Source organism: Clupea harengus, chromosome 7 (genome assembly GCF_900700415.2).
Source record: "Clupea harengus chromosome 7, Ch_v2.0.2, whole genome shotgun sequence".
Taxonomy (NCBI): Eukaryota; Metazoa; Chordata; class Actinopteri; order Clupeiformes; family Clupeidae; genus Clupea; species Clupea harengus.
The window spans coordinates 20,098,957-20,122,364 of record NC_045158.1 but is presented as its reverse complement, the minus strand read 5'-3'; the positions used below and the strand labels follow the sequence as shown (position 1 = coordinate 20,122,364).

Below are 23,408 nucleotides of genomic sequence, written 5' to 3'. Positions count from 1 at the left end.
CGAGAGAGATAAAAAGGTGTTTGTGTATGAGAGAGAAAGGGTGTGGGATAGAGATGTAAAGGTGTGAGTGTGGGTATCTTATACTGTGAGATTCACTAGAGACTTATGAAACCTACTGAGAGGCTGAGGGTGCAGCATGAACACACCAGTCTTTGATGAACCCTGGGTGAGGGCTCCTAACCACATGGAGGGTCAATGTTGTGTTTCTCATGCACGCCTGTATCTATAAATAGGAGGCCAAAGGTCTTGGGTTTTGAGTGGAACAACCACACAGCTCAAAGGCTGACAGATCAAACCTGCTAAGCAACAGGTTGAGGTTAAGATGCACGTTCATGTTTTTTTACCCTTGCTCGAGATTTGAGCAGTGCTCATCATATATGACAAGCAGGTACTTACTTAGGTTAAGTTACTTACTTAACTTAAAGTTATACACCTTTGAGGAACTCACACTTTAAGGAAGTCACCCTCTGAAGGGAACTCACCACAACAGTATGAAACAGCATGTGGGGCCACAGTAGCCACACTATCAATGTTCCTCCTGACAAACCACAATAATCAAGATCAGCCTGTGAACCAGACTGTCCAGATACAAGATTATGTTTTTCCTATGTTATTTCTGGAGATTGTTCAGGTTAAGAGGCAAACATTTTTTTACTACAGATAACCTGTCTGACATGTTAAAAGAAGAGTTTGCAAAACGATTGTCTTGTTTAAAAAAAATATTGTAAATTGAATTTGAGGGAGAGGTGAAAATAAAGTTATTGAAATAAAGTAATTGTGTGTGTGTGTGTGTGTGTGTGTGTGTGTGTGTGCATGTCACTGTTGTGTTTTTCATGCATGACTGTATCTATAAATAGGAAGCCAAAGGTCTTTGGTTTTCAGTGGAACAACCACACAGCTCAAAGGCTGACAGATCAAACCTGCTAAGCAACAGGTTGAGGTTAAGATGCACGTACATGTTTTTTACCCTTGCTCGAGATTTGAGTGGTGCTCATCATCAATGACAAGCAGGTACTCAGTTCACAAGGAGAAGATAAGAAACAAGTTGGGACAGGATACACACATGTGTATTTCAAGTCAACGAGCCCATATGGAGAAAATAGAACCTTTGCTCACACAGTTTGTCAAAAGGAAAAGTTCCTTGAAAGGAAATATAGCAGTAATATAGTGAAATGTTTATAAAAAACAATGGACCTCAGAAGCCAAAATTGGAATGTTTGAAAATAATTTATTAGGAGTTTTACGTGTTTAAAGAGACAGTGTGTATATGTGTGAAAGGAAAAATAAAATGACAAAAAATGACATATTATGCACAGAATAACGACAAAAAAGCAGTTGATAGCACTAACGGGGATCACCTCTTTTCACAGTGATCTTTCATGGCTCTGGTTGGTGCAGCATACCCACACTTTCACAAGTTAAAATCCAACGTGAAGATCACAAGGGAGTCAAAACCACAAGAAAATAAAACTACCAAGATGATTTCAGAATCAGAGATGACAAAGATCATGGACCCTGTCTCGTCCTCCCCATGAGCTTGTGACACATTCCAGAGGTTTAGGCTCTGAGTATTTTCCATCTTTTCCTGCTCTGCCTATCTGACTGAACTAAGCAGTGGGAATCTTGATTAACTGAATACACCTGACCTAGTTAATCATAAGACTCCTAAGGTGTGCTCGAGAGAGGGATAGATCGAAGATTTTCCATGCAGAAAAGAGCCTTGACAACACCTGATCTATGCCCCAGTGCACTGTATTCAGTACACAGACAGAATGTTTAGCACTGGCCTGGCAGTGTTTCAAATTGGCCAGCAGAGGGAGGCAGAGGACAAGCCTGACAAAAGGCTGATACTGAGCAAGCCTGATTGTGATATTACCTTATTCTTTTCTTGATTTTTGACTCCCAAGATACAAGAGTCAACTCAATTTATTTTCTCCCTTTCCCTCTAAAACAACTACCCTTCTGTCAGAGCATCTCATGTACCCTTCTGTGTGCAAGACAAAGCTGTGCCTAAAAGCCCCAGAGAGAGTGGCAGTTGCAACAAGAGCCAAATTCACAGTTAGCACTGATTATCCTCTTGTAACAGATTAGACCCTGACTGTCCCATGACGCTCACACACACACACACACACATGATACAAGCACACACCGCTTCTCAAAAAAAAATATTAACAAAAAAAAAAACCCAAAAGAGCAATCAGCTCAAGGAGAGCTGTGCATGTTACACATGTTTCTACTTGTAACAGCATCCTTCATTTGACCTTGAAGCGTTTTCATGAAACAAAACATGGTTTAGACAAACTTAATGAGCACAATGATGAAGCAGGAAAAGGGAGGAGAGAAAGAAGAAGAGGCAACACTACCTATAGATTCACAAAATGATAAACATCATCCAAAAGCCAGGTTTGACAGTGGAAGCATTGTGTATTTAGAGTAGACTGAAGCAACTGCACCCCTGCACTCCGGGTGAATGCATCGGATGCTAAGATGAGTGATATGTGTGGGGAAACTCCTGGAAGATCTCAATGTATGACTTCACTTAATGCGTATGAGTTTCCTGATCTGGGCTGTGTGTGTGTGTGTGTGTCCTTGCTGTACTGCTCCTTGTCTGTACTGTGAAAGGATGTGCTCATTCTAACAGAAAAAGATTAGTGTAAAAAAGTTGTTCAGATTAGCAGTGTTAAGGTAACTTAGATGTACACATACTTTACATGAATTCAGCAATGGCTGGGACTTACAGCATATCCAGCGAATGGCTGATGTTAGTATGACAGTGTCTCACCTCTAGACTGGCATGACTGGTTTTCATTTACAGAGACACGGTTACATCCCCGTCACAGTTCCCCATACAGCATAACAACACCATCAAATTTGAAGTGGAAAATTCAGAAAAAGACAGAACAAGTATATACAGTGTTTTATTAAAAACAACCGAAACTCTCGGTTAAAAACCTGACTATGAAAAATATTTTCTTGATTATCACTATAATCATTAGTATGCAAAAGCTACCAAAATATACATTTTTTTTTTGACATTTCAGCTCGTCTTCCACTTGGAAAAAAAATTACATCCAAAATGTTCAGAGTTTAAAGTTACAAGGTTCAAAACCAGCGAGATAACAGCACATTCAAAGATTATTGCTCCCATTCTAAAGTTTCACAACTAAAGGAAACTAAAAGAAAACAAACAAACAAACAAACAAACAAGTAATGACAGAGAAACATGTAAACCTGTACTCTCGTCCTCTGAGCAAAACATAACTATGGTCACGTTAGCTGCATGTACACAATCGGATACACACCTCAGCTCCATCTAACAATATCTGTGAATAAGCCATGCACTTTACTTCAGTGGGCATGAGAGAGTACAGCAGCGCCAGAACCAAAAAAAAAAGCAAGAACTACAGTTAGATACTTTCAAATCACTTTAAAAATGTGAACGGGAGACAAGACAGTGAAAATGACTTCTCCAGATGTCCCGTCGTTGAGAGAGTGTGCGAGAGACAGGAAATAAAAAGATGAACAGCTGACCTCTGACCTTTTTTCAGCAGGAAAAGATTTGGCCACATCAGGCCCCGGGGAGCCTGAGTGTTGAAACCTCCAGTAGAGACAAAGTGCTCTGGCTCAAAGCAGCGCTGAAGCCTTCTGCCTGCTCAGCTAACAGCCTGACAGAACAGGAGGAGAGCACACACACACACACACACACACACAAAAACACACAAACATGTAAAGTGTTCTTGTTATACAGTAACAGACCAAATACAGACCAAATAATATAATGGGCAAACAGTCTTGTTTTCTACCGTAAAATGCAGAGAGCTGTGTGAGAACATTGAGATATTGATTTTCATGCCGTTTTAACTTAATGTAAACTATGTGTATGTGAGTGTGACTGTGAGGGTCAGATGCTGTACTCACTTTTTCTTAGTGGTAGCCATTAGTGAAGGCTGCAGCAATCAGAGGACCCTAAGAAGGAGAAAGGATGACGGAGAAAACAAAAGTGTAGAGGAAGAGAAGAAAGAGAGACGGTTAATCCAACAGAAGACAAAGAAGGAAATGTTATACATACTATATGATGACTTAAAAAAATGAAAGCAGCTTAATGGCGTGACTTCTTGTTTAAAAGCAAACTTTGACGGGCGTGGTTGGCCTTCTCACCCCCAGACTGTGGCCGAACCCGGTGCTGGGCGCTGGGCTGGCTGCGCTGATGTAGTTACTGACCGCTGACTCCTGGTTGGCTCCATACAGATCTGCCATCGGCCCGGGACTGCTAGTGCTCAAGAACCCAGCTGAACGAGAAGGGGTCGAGCCTACAGTCACAATAGATGACGACTGATAAAGAAGACTAGGTCATAAGGAACGCTAGCTAGTTCGTCTTCATACAAACTCGATCGTGTACAAAATGCCAATAATTTACATTGGTAAGACTACCAATAACAATATAAAGTACAATTAAAAGACGTAAAACGTCCAAAGGTATTCTAAAAAAACCTATAAGGTTTCATGTAAACTTTTACATATACAACAATCTCGCACTCATTTATAAACATTGGCAATGCAAAATAGCATGAAAAGAAAGTGGTCCTGGTGTATAATGGACAATGCAGAGGGACATTATACCAATATGCATTACAGCAACAAGTCCATATTAGAAGTAACTAAGGGGAAGAATTGAGTAGTAAAAAGAGCGTTTGGTCTACCTCTAACCACTGCTGCTGCAGCTGCTGCCGCTGCCATAGGATTGTATGTCAGCGGGATGGCTGAACGAAAGAACACAGACAAATTATTACAAACCATTACCTAACAGCGGCAAAAGAAACACAATGATAAAATAATCACGAAGACAGAGGAAGAAGTAAAGCAATATGTAAATCAACACTTATTAACATTATTGGCATACAACACATTTGTGTGCTGACTAAAGGACTTTGTCCCAATAGGGTGAATGCATAATAGATCCTAATATCAGGATCTTGTAGTATTAGAGGTCATGTTCCTGACATCTAGAGACATACTGTATTCATACTGCATTCATGAGCCTGCTATAGGCAAGAGTGCAGCTATGTGGCCGAATCAATGTATATATATATATTTATGTATGAGCAGCATGGCATACAACCAGTATTTTTGGCGGCCATGACTTGCCGCGCTCTCTTCATTCACCAGGCCTAGCCACTACTGCGTCAGCACCTCCACAAAGGGCATCTACACTGTAAGTGTCTGTAATATTATCCATAGTCTGCTGGTATGCAGTTCTTGTATATGCTACATGCTAACGCTAACATTCGTGTCTAAAAATGTGCTTGGCTTTGTGAAGCTGCTTGTAAACCTCAAACAAAGGACTGACCTGTGAGTTCAGGGGGGTGGGGTGAAGTCAGGAGGGGGGTCCTCTCTAAGTGGTACTCTAAAAGGGAGACACCAGAGATCAGGCAGCGTTAAAACACACCAGCAAAAAGCACACTCGCTCAGTCACACACATGTATTCACAGGTCCAGCTCGTAGAGTGACATTTAGCTAAAGACTGGGTACAACAGGTAGGGAAGGTAGGAGGGGTTACAGAGTGACTAATTGGATGTACACCTGTAGACTTACAGACAGACAAACTCACAGATTTACATAAATGTGAACTCCTTCATGAAATCAGTGTGAGGATACACATACATACACACACACACACACACATGCACGCACACACACACACACACACACACACACACACACACACATCCTACATGTTTCAGTACACTCCTTGAAATTTACAAGCAGCTGTCTGCCAAATGTTGATGATGAATGGTGATATGCCTGCTTCTATAGCATGCATTTGTTTGTTGTGGGTGTATGTGTGTGGGTCTATATCTATGTGTGTGTGTTTGTGTGTGTGTGTCCATCAGTATGTGGTGTGTGGTATGTATTTGTGTGTAAGTGTGTCTGTAAGCATGTGGTGTGTGGTGTGTATGTGTGTGTGTGTGTGTGTGTGTGTGTGTGTCTGTCAGTGTGTGGTATGTGTGTATGTGTATGTGTGTCTGTCAGTATGTGTTGTGTAGTATACACACATGTGTCTGTGTGTGTGTCTGTGTGTGTGTGTGTGTGTGTGTGTGTGTGTGTGTGTGTGTGTGTGTGTGTGTGCGCGCGCGTGCGCGCGCGTGTGCAATGAGTACCATGAAAACAAGCAGGTTGCATACACTCTACTACGAGGGTTCATATCCACAATAACACATCCTCTTTCACAATCTCATGTGGTCTCATGCTCCGATATGTACATTATTACTGGAAAACAGCACCAGACAAATACATGTCATATAAACCACTAGGCACTTGTACAGTACAACCCAAAAGCCAAGGGTACAATCAGTCAGGCTGTCCATCTGAATGAAGGCATGTCTTACCAGGGAACTGATAGGCATAGCCGGGGGTGAGGCCAGCATAGCTTCGGCTGGTGTAGGTGGCCGTCTGGAACCCTGGGTAACCTGAGAAACAGGGCAGGTGTCTGAGCATGACGTCACGGGGCCCTTCCATTGAACTGTGTGTGTTTGTGTGTGTGTGTGGATAGGCTTGTTGATGAGCTAGGTAAAAAAGATTTTTAAATGTTTAAAATTAAACATGGGCTCATGTGTAGTTAACAAACTGGGCACTAGGTGGAAGCAGAGAGTTTTGAGTTCACTATATAAGCATGAAGATGACTGAATTGGCATGCATTACAACCTGTTCATTGTCGTACACAGTTCTATCTATAATGATTACATTTATTATCTATTATTAACTAAACTCAGTTAATGAGACACAATTTTACTCTGTACATCTCTCTCCTTCCGCAGTTTAACCCAGGTCCTGGCATCAAGAGCTGCCACTATCATCTTACCTAGCATGCCGATTCCTAGCATGAAGGCATCCATTCCGTATGGCATGACCCGTGCGCGACCTCTGGATGAACCTGTAGGTGTCATCACTTCCTTGGGCTGTGCCTTCTTGCACTCCACCTGAAAACAAGTACATTGGATGAGAGGTACACTTAGGCTTAGCATCAATGGGATTAATGTAGCACAGAGAATACAGAAGGAGAGAGGAGATTCTTGTTTTAAATTGAACAAAACCAGTGAAAAAATGACAAATTCATAGGTAAGGGGCAAACAATCTGATTCCACCAGACACATAAAAATACAGATATGTATAACTCCCCTCTCTTTCTCTCTTTCTCTCTCTCTATCTATCTCTCTCTCACACACTCACACACACACACACACACACACACACACACACGCAAACACATACACGCAAACACATACACAACACACATACACAATATACACAAACACACTCACTCACAAAGCACAACCAGCTATCGAAACTAACCATTTTGTTGTTGATCTCATGGAAGTGGATCTCACAGACTTTCTCCACCACGTCTTCATTCTCGAACGTGACAAAGCCGAAACCTGAGAAGGGAGGCTCCAGAGGTGAGAACCGCATTCACGCACCACCACAACAAAAGCTGCTCACATGTTTCCCCTGTCCTCCTCCGCTCCAACTTCCTTTTAGCATCCGATGTCAAGGCCACCTTAATTATACTGAACAGCCTCGATTCCACAGATTATATTGCTGCTCGACTATTCAAAACTGCAGGTCTCCCAGATGGATGGTATAATTATGATATTACTTATATTATCATTCTTCACTGAATGTGTAAAAGAAGAACTTTAACAACCGTTTCACATATTACATTCATATAAACTCCAGGACCGCTAAGGATACCAAGGGTTAATATGATAATAGTGAAATTATTATTCTGGACTGAAGAAGAGTAAAAAAGGGACTTCCTAACTAGGGACTACATACTACATGTATGAGAAGCCATTCATTTGACAGGAGGAGTTCTCACCACAAGATCATTAAATACGATTAGTAGTAAGTAACTTGTATAACTTTCACCACAATGTACTTCGATGCAGGATAGGAGTGAGGTGTTCAATTATGAAGAGGGGTCATTCTAGATGGTGGTGAAGTCAGTATGGCCTAGGGCACACAGATTATGCAGCGGAGGTTGTGTGGGTTGTGAGCACAAATCCTCCTTCGCGAAACAACCGTTGACACCTGTTGCACTGATCAATGTCTTTCTATTCTCTGTTCACACTTGAGGTATCGAAGTCCATCTGAGGTGAGTGTGGCAGCCTGGCACGTTCACTCCACCTCCATCTATCCATCTATCTCGTCATCCTCTTTTTTTTCTATCCCTCGGTTTACTTCACTCCTTTGCACTCCTCCCCCACCCTGTAACCTCCCGCACCTCCGGGTCGCGGCAAAGCCGTCAGGCTGTCGTAATCGATCAGTAGCAGGGAGGGGGAAATGCTTAACGAGGGTTTATCTTAAACCCAGATTAACTGGACGACTAATTAGCCCAGCCCCCACCCTCCCCAATGGATTGCCCTACAGGAGAGGAGAGGTGGAGGTGGAGAGGGAGGAGGAGGAGGAGAAGAGAGGATGAAGAGAGGAAAGAGGAGAAGACAAGGACTGTATGGAAGCATATGGTGAGGAGATGCACAGCTCTGCATGGTGGAAGGACTGTAGAGACCAGGAACAGGCCAGAGTGAATACAGGGAGTGAGTTTTCAGTGGAGGGAGATGAGACCTTGATAGGCGCCCTTGATAGTCGCCCTTGATAGTCGCCGACTGTGGAGCAGAGCAGGCCCTGACCTGGTGCGGCTCGGGGTCTGGATTGGTGCTACCCGAGGGCCTATTTACAGGCAAAAGTTGACTGAGGGCAAATGGTGCGTGGATGAGAGATAGAAACAAAGGTATATAGAGAGAGGTATATATATAGGGAGAGAGAGATAGAGAGAGAGAGAAAATCCTGCTCATCTCCTTCCTCAGGCTTGAAATGAATTGCATAATTACGGCTGAATGTATATGACCTTCAGCTTGTTCAAAGCAGATCCAGGCAAAGCACCTCATGTGATGCAAACTATACATGCAATCTCTGTCAAGCGATTGTGAGGGGGCACATGTAAGGAGGAGTGTGATGGGCTTCCCAGAATGAGAGGATTCATTGTAATTACAAAGTAGAAATATGAAAACAAATAGACAATACTAACCTCTGTGCCTGTTGGTGGTTTTGTCGAACATGAGCATGGCGTCATCGACCTGGAAGACACAAGAGGAGGAGAGGGGAATAGAACGAGAATTAGAAATTACACAGCTGCTGACATATGCAAAAGTAGACTGTATTTCTGTATATTTGAACCACTTGATGCAGTGTAAACTGAACAAAAGCTCAACATAGTGCCAGTACAACATGGCACAAACACACACACACACACACACACACACACACACACACACACACACACACACACACGGACCTGTCTCTCTCTTACAACATGGCACAAACACACCACATTGGCCCAAGTGGGCTCTGCTCTGATTCTAGTTTGTGTGATCAGAGTACTACAAACACATAACCTAATAATGAGGGCCCAAGTGAACTGAAAGCGACATATTTGAACTCTGTTTTTTCTTCCGCTGGCGTCTTAGCCCTCTCCACCCTCTGACTTGGGTGCCCTGCGACAGATGGACAGATCGAGTGACGGGAGGGGCGGGCGAGAGGGCGGCAGAGGGGTGTGGGGGGTTTGCGTTTAGGGATGATGGTGGCTCAGTTCGATAAATGAGCAGCAGTGTGTGTGTGTGTGGGGGGGGGGGGGGGGGGGACACGTTTAAATATGTCCTGCTATGAGTTTGGTCATTCTCTCTGAGGATGGGAAGTTGGGGTAAAGAAAATAAGAAAAGTCAAATACATTATCAGGCGCTTAGCAACCATGTTCACCACGTGTTGAGAGGGCCAACACACTTTTAAGCTTCCTTTCTCTACTCAACATACTTCACTACTTCCATAGCAACCGAAGAGGTAGGGGGCATATTGGGTGTGCTGACGAGAGTGTACCCCCCCCCCCCTCACACACACACACACACACACACACAAAACCTCGCCTATGAATTCTCTTCATGAATATACGGTTGAGGGAAAAAAAGAGGTAGACAAGAAATTCTGCCTTGTATAGTAAGTGACCCATGTTTTCATAATTGGCTAAACGTTTGCTATTGTAAAATGTGCTGGCCTGTGTGTGTATGTGTGTGTATGTGTGTGTGTGTGTGTGTGTGTGTGTGTGTGTGTGTGTGTGTGTGTGTGTGTGTGTGTGTGTGTGTGTGTGTGTGTGTGTGTGTGTGTGTGAGAGAGAGTTTTATCAAGTGAAGTGCTAGTCTGAAAAGAAATGAAATAAATAGGAAATAGAATACATGCTGAGACACCGTTAGGAAAAGCAGAACAAAAGGTTACAGAGAGAGAATGAAAGAGCAGGAGAGTGAGAGAGAGAGAAAGAGAAAGAGAATAAAAGAGCAGGAAAGAGAGAGAGAATGTGTGAGAGAGCGCAGGAGAGTGTGCGAGAATAAGAACACAGGAGAGTGAGTGAGAGAGAGAGAGAGAGGGAATGACAGAGAAAGGGAGAGGGAAGAAAAAAGTGCAAAAGAAAGCAAAGGTGCTTTGATTAGTGGCTATGGCAGCGGTATGATTTTTGCATGTTTTTTCAATCCCTTACTCTCCTCCTGTGTTACCATCACTAATAAAATAGATCCCCCCTCGTTACACCGCACTGACGCACATGTTAATAGACTCTCATGGATCTCATTTCGGTACCCCCAGAAATAAAGATGACTACCTATTGCCTTTTACGGGACCCTCCCAGACTCTCTTTTAGGCGTCATTTCGTCACAATGTGCGCCTGAAAACATGGCATGGTATTTATGAACAGACTGCGCGTGGCTAAAACCTCTTTTAGAGCAAAAGCTCTTCTGACTTATGCTATTTTAACCCTCTGTGATACATATTATGATATCCTAGGGTAAATAGGAATTTTTAGTGTTTTGCCTGCTTAACATTGGGCACTTCAACAAAATCAGTTATTTATTATTTTAGGGTTTGTTGCCTCAAAGCAGCATTGTACCATAACGGGGGAAAAAATACACAATATTTTCAGACAGTATAAAAGGAAACATATTCACTAAAACACCAATCTCTATAACTAAAGAAGCACTTGAAGAAGCAGATTTATCTGGTTTTCAGTGCATTACAAGTCTCATATTTCATCAAAAAGAATCCCGTGTTATATTTATTTGCTCAGCCAAACATTGTACCATTGTGGATTGAAAAATCAATATCTTACATAAACAAAGTTTAAACGATTAACGTACACAAATAATCATATCAAATCATCATAATCACTGTTGTTTACTCTTAAAAGGTCCATAACCTTGACCTAATAATTCGCAGGCATGCACATACACACATGAGCACCCGCACACACGCACGTACACACACCCTCTCCATTCTCCCTTTGAGTAATGCACCTCACTTAACGTTTAGGACGCAATACAAATACAGGTAGGTAACACATTTTTAGCACCTCCTCCTTACAATCGTCGACTGCAGTGCCACCACTGCTTTAAATCTTTTTGACAGTGGAACATTATGGTCTTATGGCCAGCTGGACCAGGACAACACAGAGGTCTCGTATGAAGAGGGAAAGACCCTGGTGCACAGCACCCAAACTTTGACCAGAATGGCAACTACTACCGTCTGAACACAGCCGACCAGGTGATCCTGTTCAGACTCGAATCTGGACACAACAAAAAGCGTGCCCATATGCACAACAAACTAAGAGTCGGTCCGATGGACAGAAGCCCTTGTGGAGCTGGTCCGATGAGCAGCAAAAAACTTTCTCCAAGACCGCCCCAGCCAGGATGCCCTCAGAACAGCAATAAGGCCTGACCTGACAAACCTGAGGACAAAGCGCTTTGGTAACCTGGAGGAGCTACAGAGAACAGCTGCATGTGTGCGGGCGAGGAAATCTAGCAATGCGATCGTGTCTCATTTTGTTGAAACAAGCTAAATTAGGCTATGGTGCCTGGAGGCAACACTGTACCGAAGGGTGCCAAAAGCGTAATCCAGATTGCGAGTTGCGTGAAGCGTGAATAGGGGAAACTTCCAAAAACAATGGAGTCAGTATTCTGAGCACCATTTTTTCTCATTCGTCGCAAATTACAGTTAGAGGGCGGTGACATGTATCGATTATGTGATCAGCCGCAGGTGTAGTACACTAAACGTGAAATGAAAATGTGGACTGGCCAAGCTGCTGTTCCTGCTGCACTCTCTAATGTACGTCCACCTGCCCTTCAGAGTATTATAAATTGAAATAAGATCATGATCCAGCCATGATCGCACTAACAGACACCTGCCAAAAACTCTTTATCACATGCAGATAATGTTGCACTTAGGACTGACTTGGCCCGGCTGTGTTGTGTGTGTGTGTGTGTATGTGTGTGTTTGTGTGTGTGTGTGTGAAGTCAGTGTGTACTTAATATAGTGTGTAAGGAGTTTGTGATTCTATAGTCAGTAAGAATATCTCGAGGCACATTCTCAATGTATGGCTTTGGTGAGGGTGTGACATAAGGTTCTGAAATGAGCCTATGTGTGTATCAATGTGCGTGAGTGTGTGTGCGTGTGTATGTGTGTGTGTGTGTGTGTGTATGTGTGTGTGTATGTGTGTATGTGTGTAATTCTGTGTGTGTGTCACAGTTTACAACTTGAAGGACAGCTCAGCAGAGCTCTAGCAGAAGAGGGGCTGTGGAGAAGGTCAAAGGTCAGCGCTGTACTGTGTTTGAGTGCAGTGGGTGATGGTGTGAGGGCACTCTTTTAGTGTGTAAGAAGAGCAGACAGTCTGACCACATTCAGCTCACTGCTGACAGTCCTGACATTTGCAAAATGACCCCATCAGTCCTCACAGAAACACACACACACATACACACAATCGTGCACACACTGATCACACAGAACACCATCTCTCTCTCTCTCTCTCTCTCTCTCTCTCTCTCTCCTAGCAGACAGTTGATGACACCAGGACTGATGGAGATGGAATAACTTCTCCCTTCTGCCATTCATTCCACAGACACTTGGAAAACGCATATGCACTATGGAGGCTGGATAAACAATTCATCAGATGATTCTCTCCCAAAGTTGCTGTGAGACTGTCTTCAGTGGTAATTAAGGCCCAGTCAATAAAACACAGTAAACTCAAGACACTGCCTTTCTATCGAAATGCTTTACGGTCTTAAGGGTCTTGAGACGCTAACAAATAGACGGTGCACCGATGAGATGGCGACTTCAATTCAACCATTGTCAGTGACTTTCCTACCGCAACAGCAAAAAGTCCTCAGGGCATATCAGTAGACTTTATAATGATACAATCTTTCTCACCTCCATCTGAAACACTTAAATTACAGTGTGAAGGGGAACATTAATGGAGTAATATGTCACATGGTGGACATTTTCATAGAGGACAGCACTTTCCCCAATGCCTCCTCCCTCTTCCTCTCATCCTGCTTGTCTTTCTCTCTCTCTCTCTCTCTCACCATCCCTCTGCCCAAACCAGGGCGAACAGACAAAGTGTCCAGTGAGGCAATCTAATGTGGAACTTCCACGGGTGGCTGGAACCTACATTTTTCCATCTATCTCTCTCTGTCTCCCTCTCTCTCTATCTCTTTCAACAAAAGTCACACCAGTGGGTTTTTCTATGACCATTCCCAGCTCCGATCCTCCATGTAAAAGGGGTTCCAATTATAAGATCAATGCAAAATGAGTGCAGTCTTTCTCCCACTCTAATTGTAGTCTCCCTACGGCTTCAAATCAAAAAGCGCTGGTGGAAGCTGGGAAGCTAACTCAAATCCTTGTACAAGACATTCTCCTAGTGTCTTTTCCAACAGTATAATTCATAGCTTTGATATAGAGCAGAGACAATGTGCAATTTTCTTTTGGAGACAAGGAAAACTTTACACATACACCTGTTGTGTCCTGTCCAGTCAAAACGTCGATGGAGTGAAGAAGAGATAATATGAAATGGCGGAAGTTTGTGTCTGTCTTTAATGTCAGTTTATCGGTTGTATTGTTACACAGATCTCAGTGTTGACAAACGCCCTCGACCCCTTATTCTCTCTCTCTCTCTCTCTCTCTCTCTCACACACACACACACACACACAGACACACACACTACAAGCCTCTTCTCCGCTGAATTACTTGGGGACAATGGCAAGCCTGGGTCGCCACGGTAACAGGCCGGGAGGGGGTTGTGGGTTGGAGCAGCTGTTACATCAGATTAATTCAGATTCGGGTAATCCCTCCCCCCTCAGTCTCCACTCACTAAACTTTTCATTCTCTCTACACAAACCCCCCCACCCCCCCAGCCCAGTCCCGTCCCGCTCTTTCTACTCTTCTTTGCACTGACTTCAAACTCCGTTTGTTCAGTAGAAAAACTTTTCCTCCACTGTGTCTCTCACTCGTCTTAAAAGTAATTTGCTAGACTTTTTTAATTACTGATAAGGTGTTTTATAATTTGCTAATATTTGAAACTATTTGAGACTTAATGTGAATGTAAAAAAAACATATTATGCCCCTGTAATTATACAGTTTAAATTAACACATTTGTCACTATGGTTACCTTAGACATGACACATGAAATGATTTTCATAAAGATGTTCATGATCAACAATATCTACCCAACTGAAAAAGAAAAAAAAGTATAAGTCTTACCTTTCCAAACTGGTCAAAATATTGCTTGACATCTTCAATGGTAGTGTTTACAGACAGGCCTCCCACAAAGATCTTCTTGGTCCGAGTCACTAACTGTAATTGAAGAGAGAATATTCAAGTTCCACTATCACCATGCTTCAAGAAACAGCCGTTCACATACAAAAGAAATGTGATGGAACTGTCAGGCTGAGATGCTTTTGCGCAACGACTCCCTGATATTTATGTTCAGGTTTACACTGTGTTTTCTAATCATTGTCAGATATTATGGACAGGAAATAAGACGGACAGACCAAAAGAGAAATAGTTAGACTCATTGACATACCTTGGGCTGAGCTCTGCGTGGGAACGCAACTTTTGGGTCAATCTAGAGGAGGAAGTCAAGATGAGAAGCTAGTTTAGACAAACACGAACACAGTCCTTAAATCCAGGGGAGACTGAAGAGATCGTTAGCTTTTCATCCAATCAAGGTAGGCTCCTGGGGATATGTCAAGTTCTGTTATTTCTCTCCCTGACTTTCTCTCTCAAAAACGTGTTTTAAATGATGTCAATAAAGAGAAAAGATACTAATGAGGAAAATGGGCAATATCATCCCAGGTGAGGAACAAATTTCACAGCTTAAAGAAGAAAGAAACAAAGCTTAAATACTGCAACAGACGCAGCAAAGGAACAATAACAATAGAGAGGGTAAAGGTGGAGAGATCATTGAATACATTTGTGTTTTGCGGCCATTTTATATGGCAGGTGCTGAAGAGGAGAGTGATCTGGTAATGGTTCGCCTGGAAAATGAAAAGACAAGACAAGACGGATAGATGGAGGGAGGAAGAGTGGACCTGTCACTTTCACCTGCTACTGAATGTGGGAAAGAAAGTGGGAAAGAAAAAAAAAAACCTCCCCATCTCACTCAAGCTGTTTATTTTCCTGACACAGTATCAGTATCTCAAACCCCTTTGCCTGTCAGCTAGCGGTGGCTTCTCTCAACCTTGGGTAAGGACATGGCCTTAGCTACAGGCTGACAAGTGACTTAGGAAGTAAATCTGAGTCTCACGTCTCATTCTATTCTTTACACACACAGTCCCCTAGTACCTGCCAGAGTGCACGTCTCTCAGTGTGAGTGAATTAATGTGTGCGTGTGAGCCTGTTTGTGTTTTTGTGTGAGTGTGTCTGTGTGTTTGCCTGTCTGTGTTTGTGTGTGAGTGTGTGTGTGTCTGTATGTGTGTGTCTGTGTGTGTGTGTGTGTGTGTGTGTGTGCGTGTGTGTGTGTGTCACTGTCACTGTAAGTGTATATGTATGTGGGAGAAGTTGATCTCTCTGACCTAGCCTTTTCTTTCACGCCTTTGTGTGACATGTGATCTGCAGGAATCTCACACCGACACTGAGGTCATAAATGTATCTCAATTCCTCGACTAAAATTGGTTATTAAAAAAAAAGAACAAAAAACAAAACAAAACAAACACAAAAAATAGACTCTTTGACATATTTTGACGACACAGATATCTTGTTCGTGCTTCTTAGTTTTTGCACTTCTTGTCTCATCCTTTTTAACTGTATTTGTTTATCTCTCTTGCTCTTTCTCCCTCCCTCCCTTTCCTCTTCATTCCGCTCTTTGTCCAGTCCATATTGTTTTGGTACAATAGTGCACAGTGCGACCCATCTTCCATGGAGTAGATCTGACCCAAAATCTCTACACGTAATGGAAACCTTCAGTTTTTGTCATTGTCAAGACTTGACTACCACTACTAATGTGTTAGTGCTACAGAATTTCATTACAATCAAGAATCATTCCAGTAATTTATTTATCTATGTGTCTATATGAAGAACTATGAAGGTCCTCTGCATTCAAGCATTGGAGACCCTCATGCAAAGAACAGACAGAGGATCGAAAATTCCATCTAACCAAACCGCTAGTCCATGCTGTGAAGACACATGCTACAAATAGGCTAGAAGATCTCTATATTAGTCTAAAAACTTCAGCTAGTCCAGCTAGATACCCACCGCTACACTATTCAGCACTGTACTGTGGTAACAGTGATTGTGTGGACAGAGCAGTACAGAGCTAGCAGCAAGCTAATATTAGTTTGTAACCAGCAACAGGTTTTTTACCAGAGCTACTGCTAGGAGCTAGCAGCCCAAATTAAGTAAACCACTTCAGTTCGACACTGGAGTTGTTTGTAATGGCACATACTGTATGATATCTACCAGTATTGGATGTGAAGTAAGAAAAATACAACAGCTAGAGAACAGAGAGAAGATGCTAGGCTAGACTGAGTGGAGATTGAATGCGTAAAACTACGTTTGTGTTTAGCACTATGGTTCTCTACCTACTACTCTGATATAGTCACCTCATGTCACCAACCACTTCTGTCGCCCCACACTCCTGTGCACAATCAAAAACAAACACACACACACACACGTGAGCACACGCACACACAAACAAATGAACAAAATCAACACACAGACGCACATTCTGGTGGGGAGAAAATAACTGAATGGTACAAAAAAAGTGAAATAAATGAAAACATAGGGTACATCAAAACGAATGGTGTTAATCAAGCTGAATAAAGAAAAATAAAGGAGTAATTATCATGGGGGTGGCTTGTTTGGTTTTGAGACCAGCAAACATACACCTCTGCATCTGTTACTGTTTGAAAAGAAGACATGCAGCTTGGTAATGTAAGGTAATATCATTCCCCGTCTTTGTATTACATATTTCCATGTTGGCTGTGGACAAGAACAAAGTAAAGAAAGACACAGGGAGAGGTCTATTACCAGTGTGTGGTTCTCTTGTGCATATACCACCAAATGAAAATAGTCCTATTTCTACAGTATACCTGAGGAACATGTTGTGCGATCTAGTATTTAACATGATTAAAAAATGTGACATCCCTCTGCCTCTGAACAGATGTGTTCTGGTGATGTTGTTAATCACATTCGTATTGAACATATTACTTATCTCCTTACGGTTAGTCCAATAGAAAAACAGGGACATCCGAAGTAGCAGCATACCAAATTGTGAACAAACAAAAGCACACAGGCACACGCACACACACACGCACAAACATACACCGCACCCGTAGTATCTATTTGGGCTTACCAAAAAGGTCAATCCCATCAGGTCAGTCATTTAAAATCTGTCAGCAGCAGTTGGCTGAGGATACTATAATGAGTAAAACCCCACTGTAGTGTTGACACACACACACACACACACACTAATCCAGACTTGCTATCCAGGTTCGAGCCCTGGCATAAAGATGCACATAGTCTAGTCCAGCTCATACTATTTCCATTCGATCTGATTAGTTTCCTCAGACCAGCTCCTTTAATTACTACAAGGAGACAGAAAAGAATTAGACTAACATTTCCCCTCTGCCCCCAAATCTCTCTCTCTATTTCCCCCTGTCTCTCTCTCTAATTCTACTCTCCACATATCTCTCTAATGTTCTCTCTCTCTCTCTCTCTTTCCCTCTCTCTCTCTCTCTCTCCCTCTCTCTCCCCCTCCCCCTTCTCTGCTTGCTTTGGTCAGCTTGTTAGGCTAATCTCTTCCAGCCCAAAGGAAGGCCAGGCAGCTTGCCATGAGGCACCTTCACACAGGCCCCAGTCTCACAGGCAGAGCTGGGGGGGTGGGGGCGGTGGGGGGGTGTCTATGAAGGGGGGCGCATAAAAGCCTGCGTGTCTCTCGCCTGGCCCAGGCCTCCGCTCCGCTCACATAGCCCAGATTACTAAGTTTACATGGAGTTCAGTGGTATGGCCAAGCTGTTACTGAAGCACAGAGGCCTGGGAAGACTTTATGTACTCGCTAGTGCTGCAACCTGTCTTCACAAAATACTAGACTACTTGTAACATGCAAATTGAGTAAATGAGTAAAATATGAGCCTTAAGCTTAAGAGTTTTGTGTCAGGGAGAAAAATACAAAGTGACCATTACATGGCGATTTACTGACACAATTTGTGTCGCTGTTTGAATATTCTACGAGGAAATACTCAATTCACCTTAATGTACATCAATATAATACTGTATTTTTGCACGTCTGGTTTGATGCTAACTGCATTTCATTGGCTTTGTACCTGTACTCTGCACAATGACAATAAAGTTGAATCTAATCTAATCTAATATAATGACAGAGCCAGTGATTAAAAGGTCACTTCACTGACCACTGGCTGATAAATTCAGTCTTTAACACAGAGACACTTTAGACAGTTTATGAGTTTGAAAACGGACGCATGGCTGCATGGAATGTCATTTGAAGAGACCGCCATCACCATGCCAACTTCTGTCCTGACTGCAAGTGACAGCCCTGTCCTCCTGACTTCAGCAGCCTTTGTTTATTTCTATTCTCTAGCCAGACAAAGACTACATGTCATGTATTCTACAAGCGATCTTAACCAGTCGGACTATACCGCTTAGTCCTGGTTTAAATTAATAGTGTAATCATATATATATATAACTGATTCTTCCAACTGCTTTGTGCTGTTTCTTGATCCACACACAAAAACACATTTACAGTCCCTATAACTAGGGTTGTTTAACATATTTTAACATCAGCAGGTGCCAGCATTGTACACAAATCTATGTAATCACGCTAGCAGGTCTCTGGGACAGTATGAGAAACGTGGTGGTGGTTTTGGGCAAGGGTTATAGGAGAAGAAGGAGATGGGTAAGAGAGAAAGAGAAAGCGATAAAAAAAGAGATAGACAGAGAAAGAGAAAGGGGGAGAGGGAGAGAGAAAGAGGGAAAGAACTCTGAAAGTTTCACTGAACTGACCCAGAGACGCTACCACTCCCTCTCTCCGACCCCCTGGGGAAAGAGACTCTACCGTCCCTATGGCAACCAACGGGCAGCATTGTCCTCGGACCCGCCCACATCCACAGCACTCACAAAGACACCCACACAAATGCTCACACACACACACACACACACACACACACACACGCACACACACACACACAAACAAACTAGAAAAAAGGACCGTATAAAGTATAAAGGTTATTTTTTTCTCTCTCTCTGTTTCTGACCACTTCTTTAATATTTACTGTCTAACTCACTGCCAGTATGGACTCTACATAACTTTATGAACATAAATGCCCACAGAGAACAAACTAAAGACACTTTCCATGTTCTAGTGAAATGTAGACAAAAACAACCCTTTGTGCACATAACTGAAACAGTATCACCTATGAATTGTTAGAAAAGCTCACTGTAGTTCACAGTAAAGGTGACCCACTTCACATCAACCCCCTTCTTGACAAAAGAAAAGAAAACAATAAAAGCTTGTCTTGGAATGAAAAGCTATGAAACTCTTCCCTTCTACAATAACTTCATGCAACATTTAACAATAAAAGAATGCATGTGACAGAAGACTACATCAGCAGATTATACCACATAATAAATGCCCAGTCATTTGAGAGATGCATGGTCTGCAGACAGGATTCTTAGTAGGCAGACAAAATATATGACCAGGCTGACAACTCAAGAAACTGATGCAACATGTAACTGATTTAAAACAAAATGTATGAATCTAAGATCCACAGGATTAAGGACTGTGAATAATAAATTGTATCAGAGTTACCAACAAACCTTGAACAGAGACTTTTGTGTAAGAAACCAGATTTATCCATTAAACACGCTACCAGTACCAGTACACAACAATATGTATTTATGATTACTCTGAATACCTTATCAGCCTTGGCAAAAGTATATCTGACAATATTAAACTCATGCCACAGCTAATGCATCCTAAAAATGTATGAAAAACAAATGTATAGCCTATCCCCAAAGATTTGAAAATTGTAATTTGTTTTAAAGTCTATTTGTTTTGTATTTTTTTTAGATTTGAATAACTATCTATTCCTCCTGAATCAAAAGAGTTTCCCTAACTTTAACACAGCACACTACAAAGAGTGGCACCCACCATACCAGGGTCCCCAAGTTACCATGGTAATCGACCCAGAGGGAGAGAGCTTTCCTGGCCTCTTTGCAGAGGAAGGGAGGAGGAGGGGGGCGACTGTGCTCCATTTCAGAACTTTACCCATTTCCCCAGTAACCAAATGACAAGACTGTCACGAGTCCAGCATAAATGTATTAGTCACCACATAATACTGTATACTGACTAAGAAAGTACTTCATACAGTAAAAAAAGCTGTTAGTCTGCTGGTGGCCTTTGCCAGCCAAGTACAATTCATCAGCATAAGCTGAGTTAGTAGTAAGCTGAGAACATTGTCCAATGAGACTAAGCTTTTATTAAAGTATGTAGGATACTTCTCTCAACTATTCTTTTTGTGTGACCATCTAAAATGTCCACAATGTTCAAAGATCTCCTGATTGCTGGCGTGGAGGCTGCATGCAGAGTTTCAAGGCTTTTTATCATATAAATGCATTTTGCACAATTGAATTGAGTTTACTGTCAGAAAATACTCTTTTTTGACTTGCTATATGGGCACACTACATTTTCACTGATAAGAAAACAGGGTGACTACAACCAGATAGCCTATGAGCAGCTCTCGACCATAATGGCACACTCAGTGTGCACCTGCCATTATGCCATATCCGGGAATATCCTAGCATGAAACATAGAAATAAATATAGAATATAAACGCACGTAGACTATGTTTAAAAAGATAAATGACACTCACTGTTTTTGAGTCCAACTCGTGTCTGGTTACGGCCAAAACTTGGTCCACGCCAGCTTGATCAAGAAACGTGACAAACCCAAAACCTCTGTAAACAAACAGACAACATGTTTTTATTTCCACGAACCTCAGGAGACTAGAGCGCAATAAATGTATAAATAAGCTCGCAATCGTAAAAAGAAATAGTGAGGCTCTCATGCCGTTGCGGCTGAGCGCTGGCTGGAATGCCCGCTGATAGGACGCCACAGTGGGCACGGCGAGTCCCTCACCTCGACCTCTTTGTAACTGGATCCCGCATGACCATACACTCTTTCACCTCGCCGTACTTGCAGAAGTACTCCTTCAGACCCTCTGAGATGGAAGAAAAATCAAGATTTAAAAAAAGAGGGACTCTGTTATCAACGCGGAAAAACGCAATGGGGAGGTATAGCTAGGCCTACTATAGATCTAAGTTTAGGAGCATTTAATTTCAAATAATTGATAAACCTGACGATTCTGTCATGATGTGGATAAATGCTTACAAAAGTCCCCAACACACAAATCAAAATGTAGCTTCTCGAGAATAACTTTCCTGTTGTTTAGGGGGCGTGTCTCCCATTGAGCTCTGACTAAGCTAAAGAAAATAGCCCACTTCAGGTAGCGGCCTAGGCTACCACCTCCTTTGCCCCAGCTAAGTTCTCCTTTCATCATAACTTCTTCATCGGTGTTACTTTCTCTCTGTTGTGATGTTCGTGTTCACTTTCACGTTCAGACAGGTTTCAAAACCTTCGGGTTATTCGTAGCCGAAAGACGTTATGTTCTATTGTCTAATACCTGACAAATCTAATTCATTCTCTGTTCGTTATGCCAACTCGGAACTGCGGAGTAGCATGAATAGGAGTTTTGACGAGGCATGTTGGACCCCCCTTTCTACCTCTTCCAACTAACCTGAGTTAGTTAATAACAAGGCAACTATTTTAACGAACGGATATTGCTTTCGCTCAACTGAGTCTCAATTGACTGTCCCTGACCATTGTGAAATAGTCTGAGGAAAAGCAGCTTACCTTGTGTCGTTTGCCAGCTAAGGCCACCGATGAACATTTTGCTGAATGACATAAGAAAAAACATTGTGAGACCATGCCTTCCTAACTCAAGTATGGCATATAAATGGTGGTAAGATACATTTTTTGGGAAGAATAGACATCAAAAAAGCAAATGATCAAAGATGTTGAATAAGCAACTTTTTAAAAGCCCCTTCACAAAGAAAACGGTAAACAAATCATTTAATACTAAATCTGAAGCTATTTCCCGTTTTCCATCTCGAGCACACATAATAATGATCATCCATTAGTGTCGGATGCGACGTGCTGTTGACCAACCAACATGCTCTCCGTCTTTGTCCAGAAACTCCCAAAGTCTCGTTAAGTCTCGATAACTCCCTTGTCTCCAAAGGAGCAAAAACGGATCTACATACACAAGAAAGCTTAGAAAAATTATTCGCTTTACCATGGGTCGTGAGGGGAATCCGAGGAAGATAAACCACTCTGACTGCCTTCTGTCTCCATCGTTAACCGTGCTTGCCTCTTCTACGCGGTATAGGAGTGCAAGCAGTGTGGAGTATCCTACGGGATAGGGGTATGGACGAGAGGAGCGGGGGCACTGACAGAAACAGAGGAGGGATCAGACTCGCTTCAAGCCTGCGAGACTCCTCCTCTCCAGGTCTGCATTGGTGAGGGCGCACTGGTGTAGTGTATTACATTCACCACAACAAATACCATGCCAATTTGGTTGCTTAGGTTACGTCCCTTGAGAAGTAAAGAGTATAGTGAAATTGGGCTCAAGGTGGACGCAGCAACCTGACGTTTGTTTCTGTAACAATAGACAAACTTCCCTGTCTTTTTCTCATGTAACCTGTGTGTACACACGTGCGCCCAGGGTGTTACAGTACAATAGGCCTCAACAGTTATCTGCAGTTGGCATTGATTTTGAGTTCCTCTTAGTTGCACGAATGTAAAACTATAGCCCAGCTTAGCTTTAGAAATAATGCACCAGTATTGCTGAAGATGCCTGTCTTCACTCTCTACATAGGCTCTGGTAGGTCATAGAGCTCCCTTTTTCTTAGTCTGAGGAGCTTATAGTTAGGTGATTCACACATTTAGTAAAGTTTTCTGATTTGTGATG

General features: G+C 42.5%; 1 protein-coding gene across 2 annotated transcripts; it reads right to left on the bottom strand.

Annotated features, from left to right (window-relative positions):
- Positions 1 to 1,208: 1,208 nt before the first annotated feature.
- Positions 1,209 to 22,957, bottom strand: msi1b (musashi RNA binding protein 1b). 2 transcript variants are annotated; one of them, XM_012826221.3, is made up of 15 exons: positions 22,734 to 22,957; positions 22,292 to 22,332; positions 21,518 to 21,599; positions 21,252 to 21,336; positions 14,948 to 14,989; positions 14,626 to 14,718; positions 9,086 to 9,134; positions 7,351 to 7,433; positions 6,860 to 6,977; positions 6,387 to 6,467; positions 5,348 to 5,404; positions 4,701 to 4,760; positions 4,159 to 4,310; positions 3,919 to 3,966; positions 1,209 to 3,665 (listed from the first exon to the last, which is right to left on the bottom strand). In XM_012826221.3, the coding sequence occupies exons 1-14, from the start codon at positions 22,790 to 22,792 to the stop codon at positions 3,925 to 3,927; spliced, it is 1,044 nt and encodes a 347-aa protein (XP_012681675.1). In that variant the 5' UTR covers positions 22,793 to 22,957; the 3' UTR covers positions 1,209 to 3,665; positions 3,919 to 3,924. The 2 variants fall into 2 exon arrangements, with proteins under 2 accessions (XP_012681675.1, XP_031426640.1); XM_031570780.2 differs by having other exon boundaries at positions 4,159 to 4,289.
- Between the last annotated feature and the right edge of the window lie 451 nt (positions 22,958 to 23,408).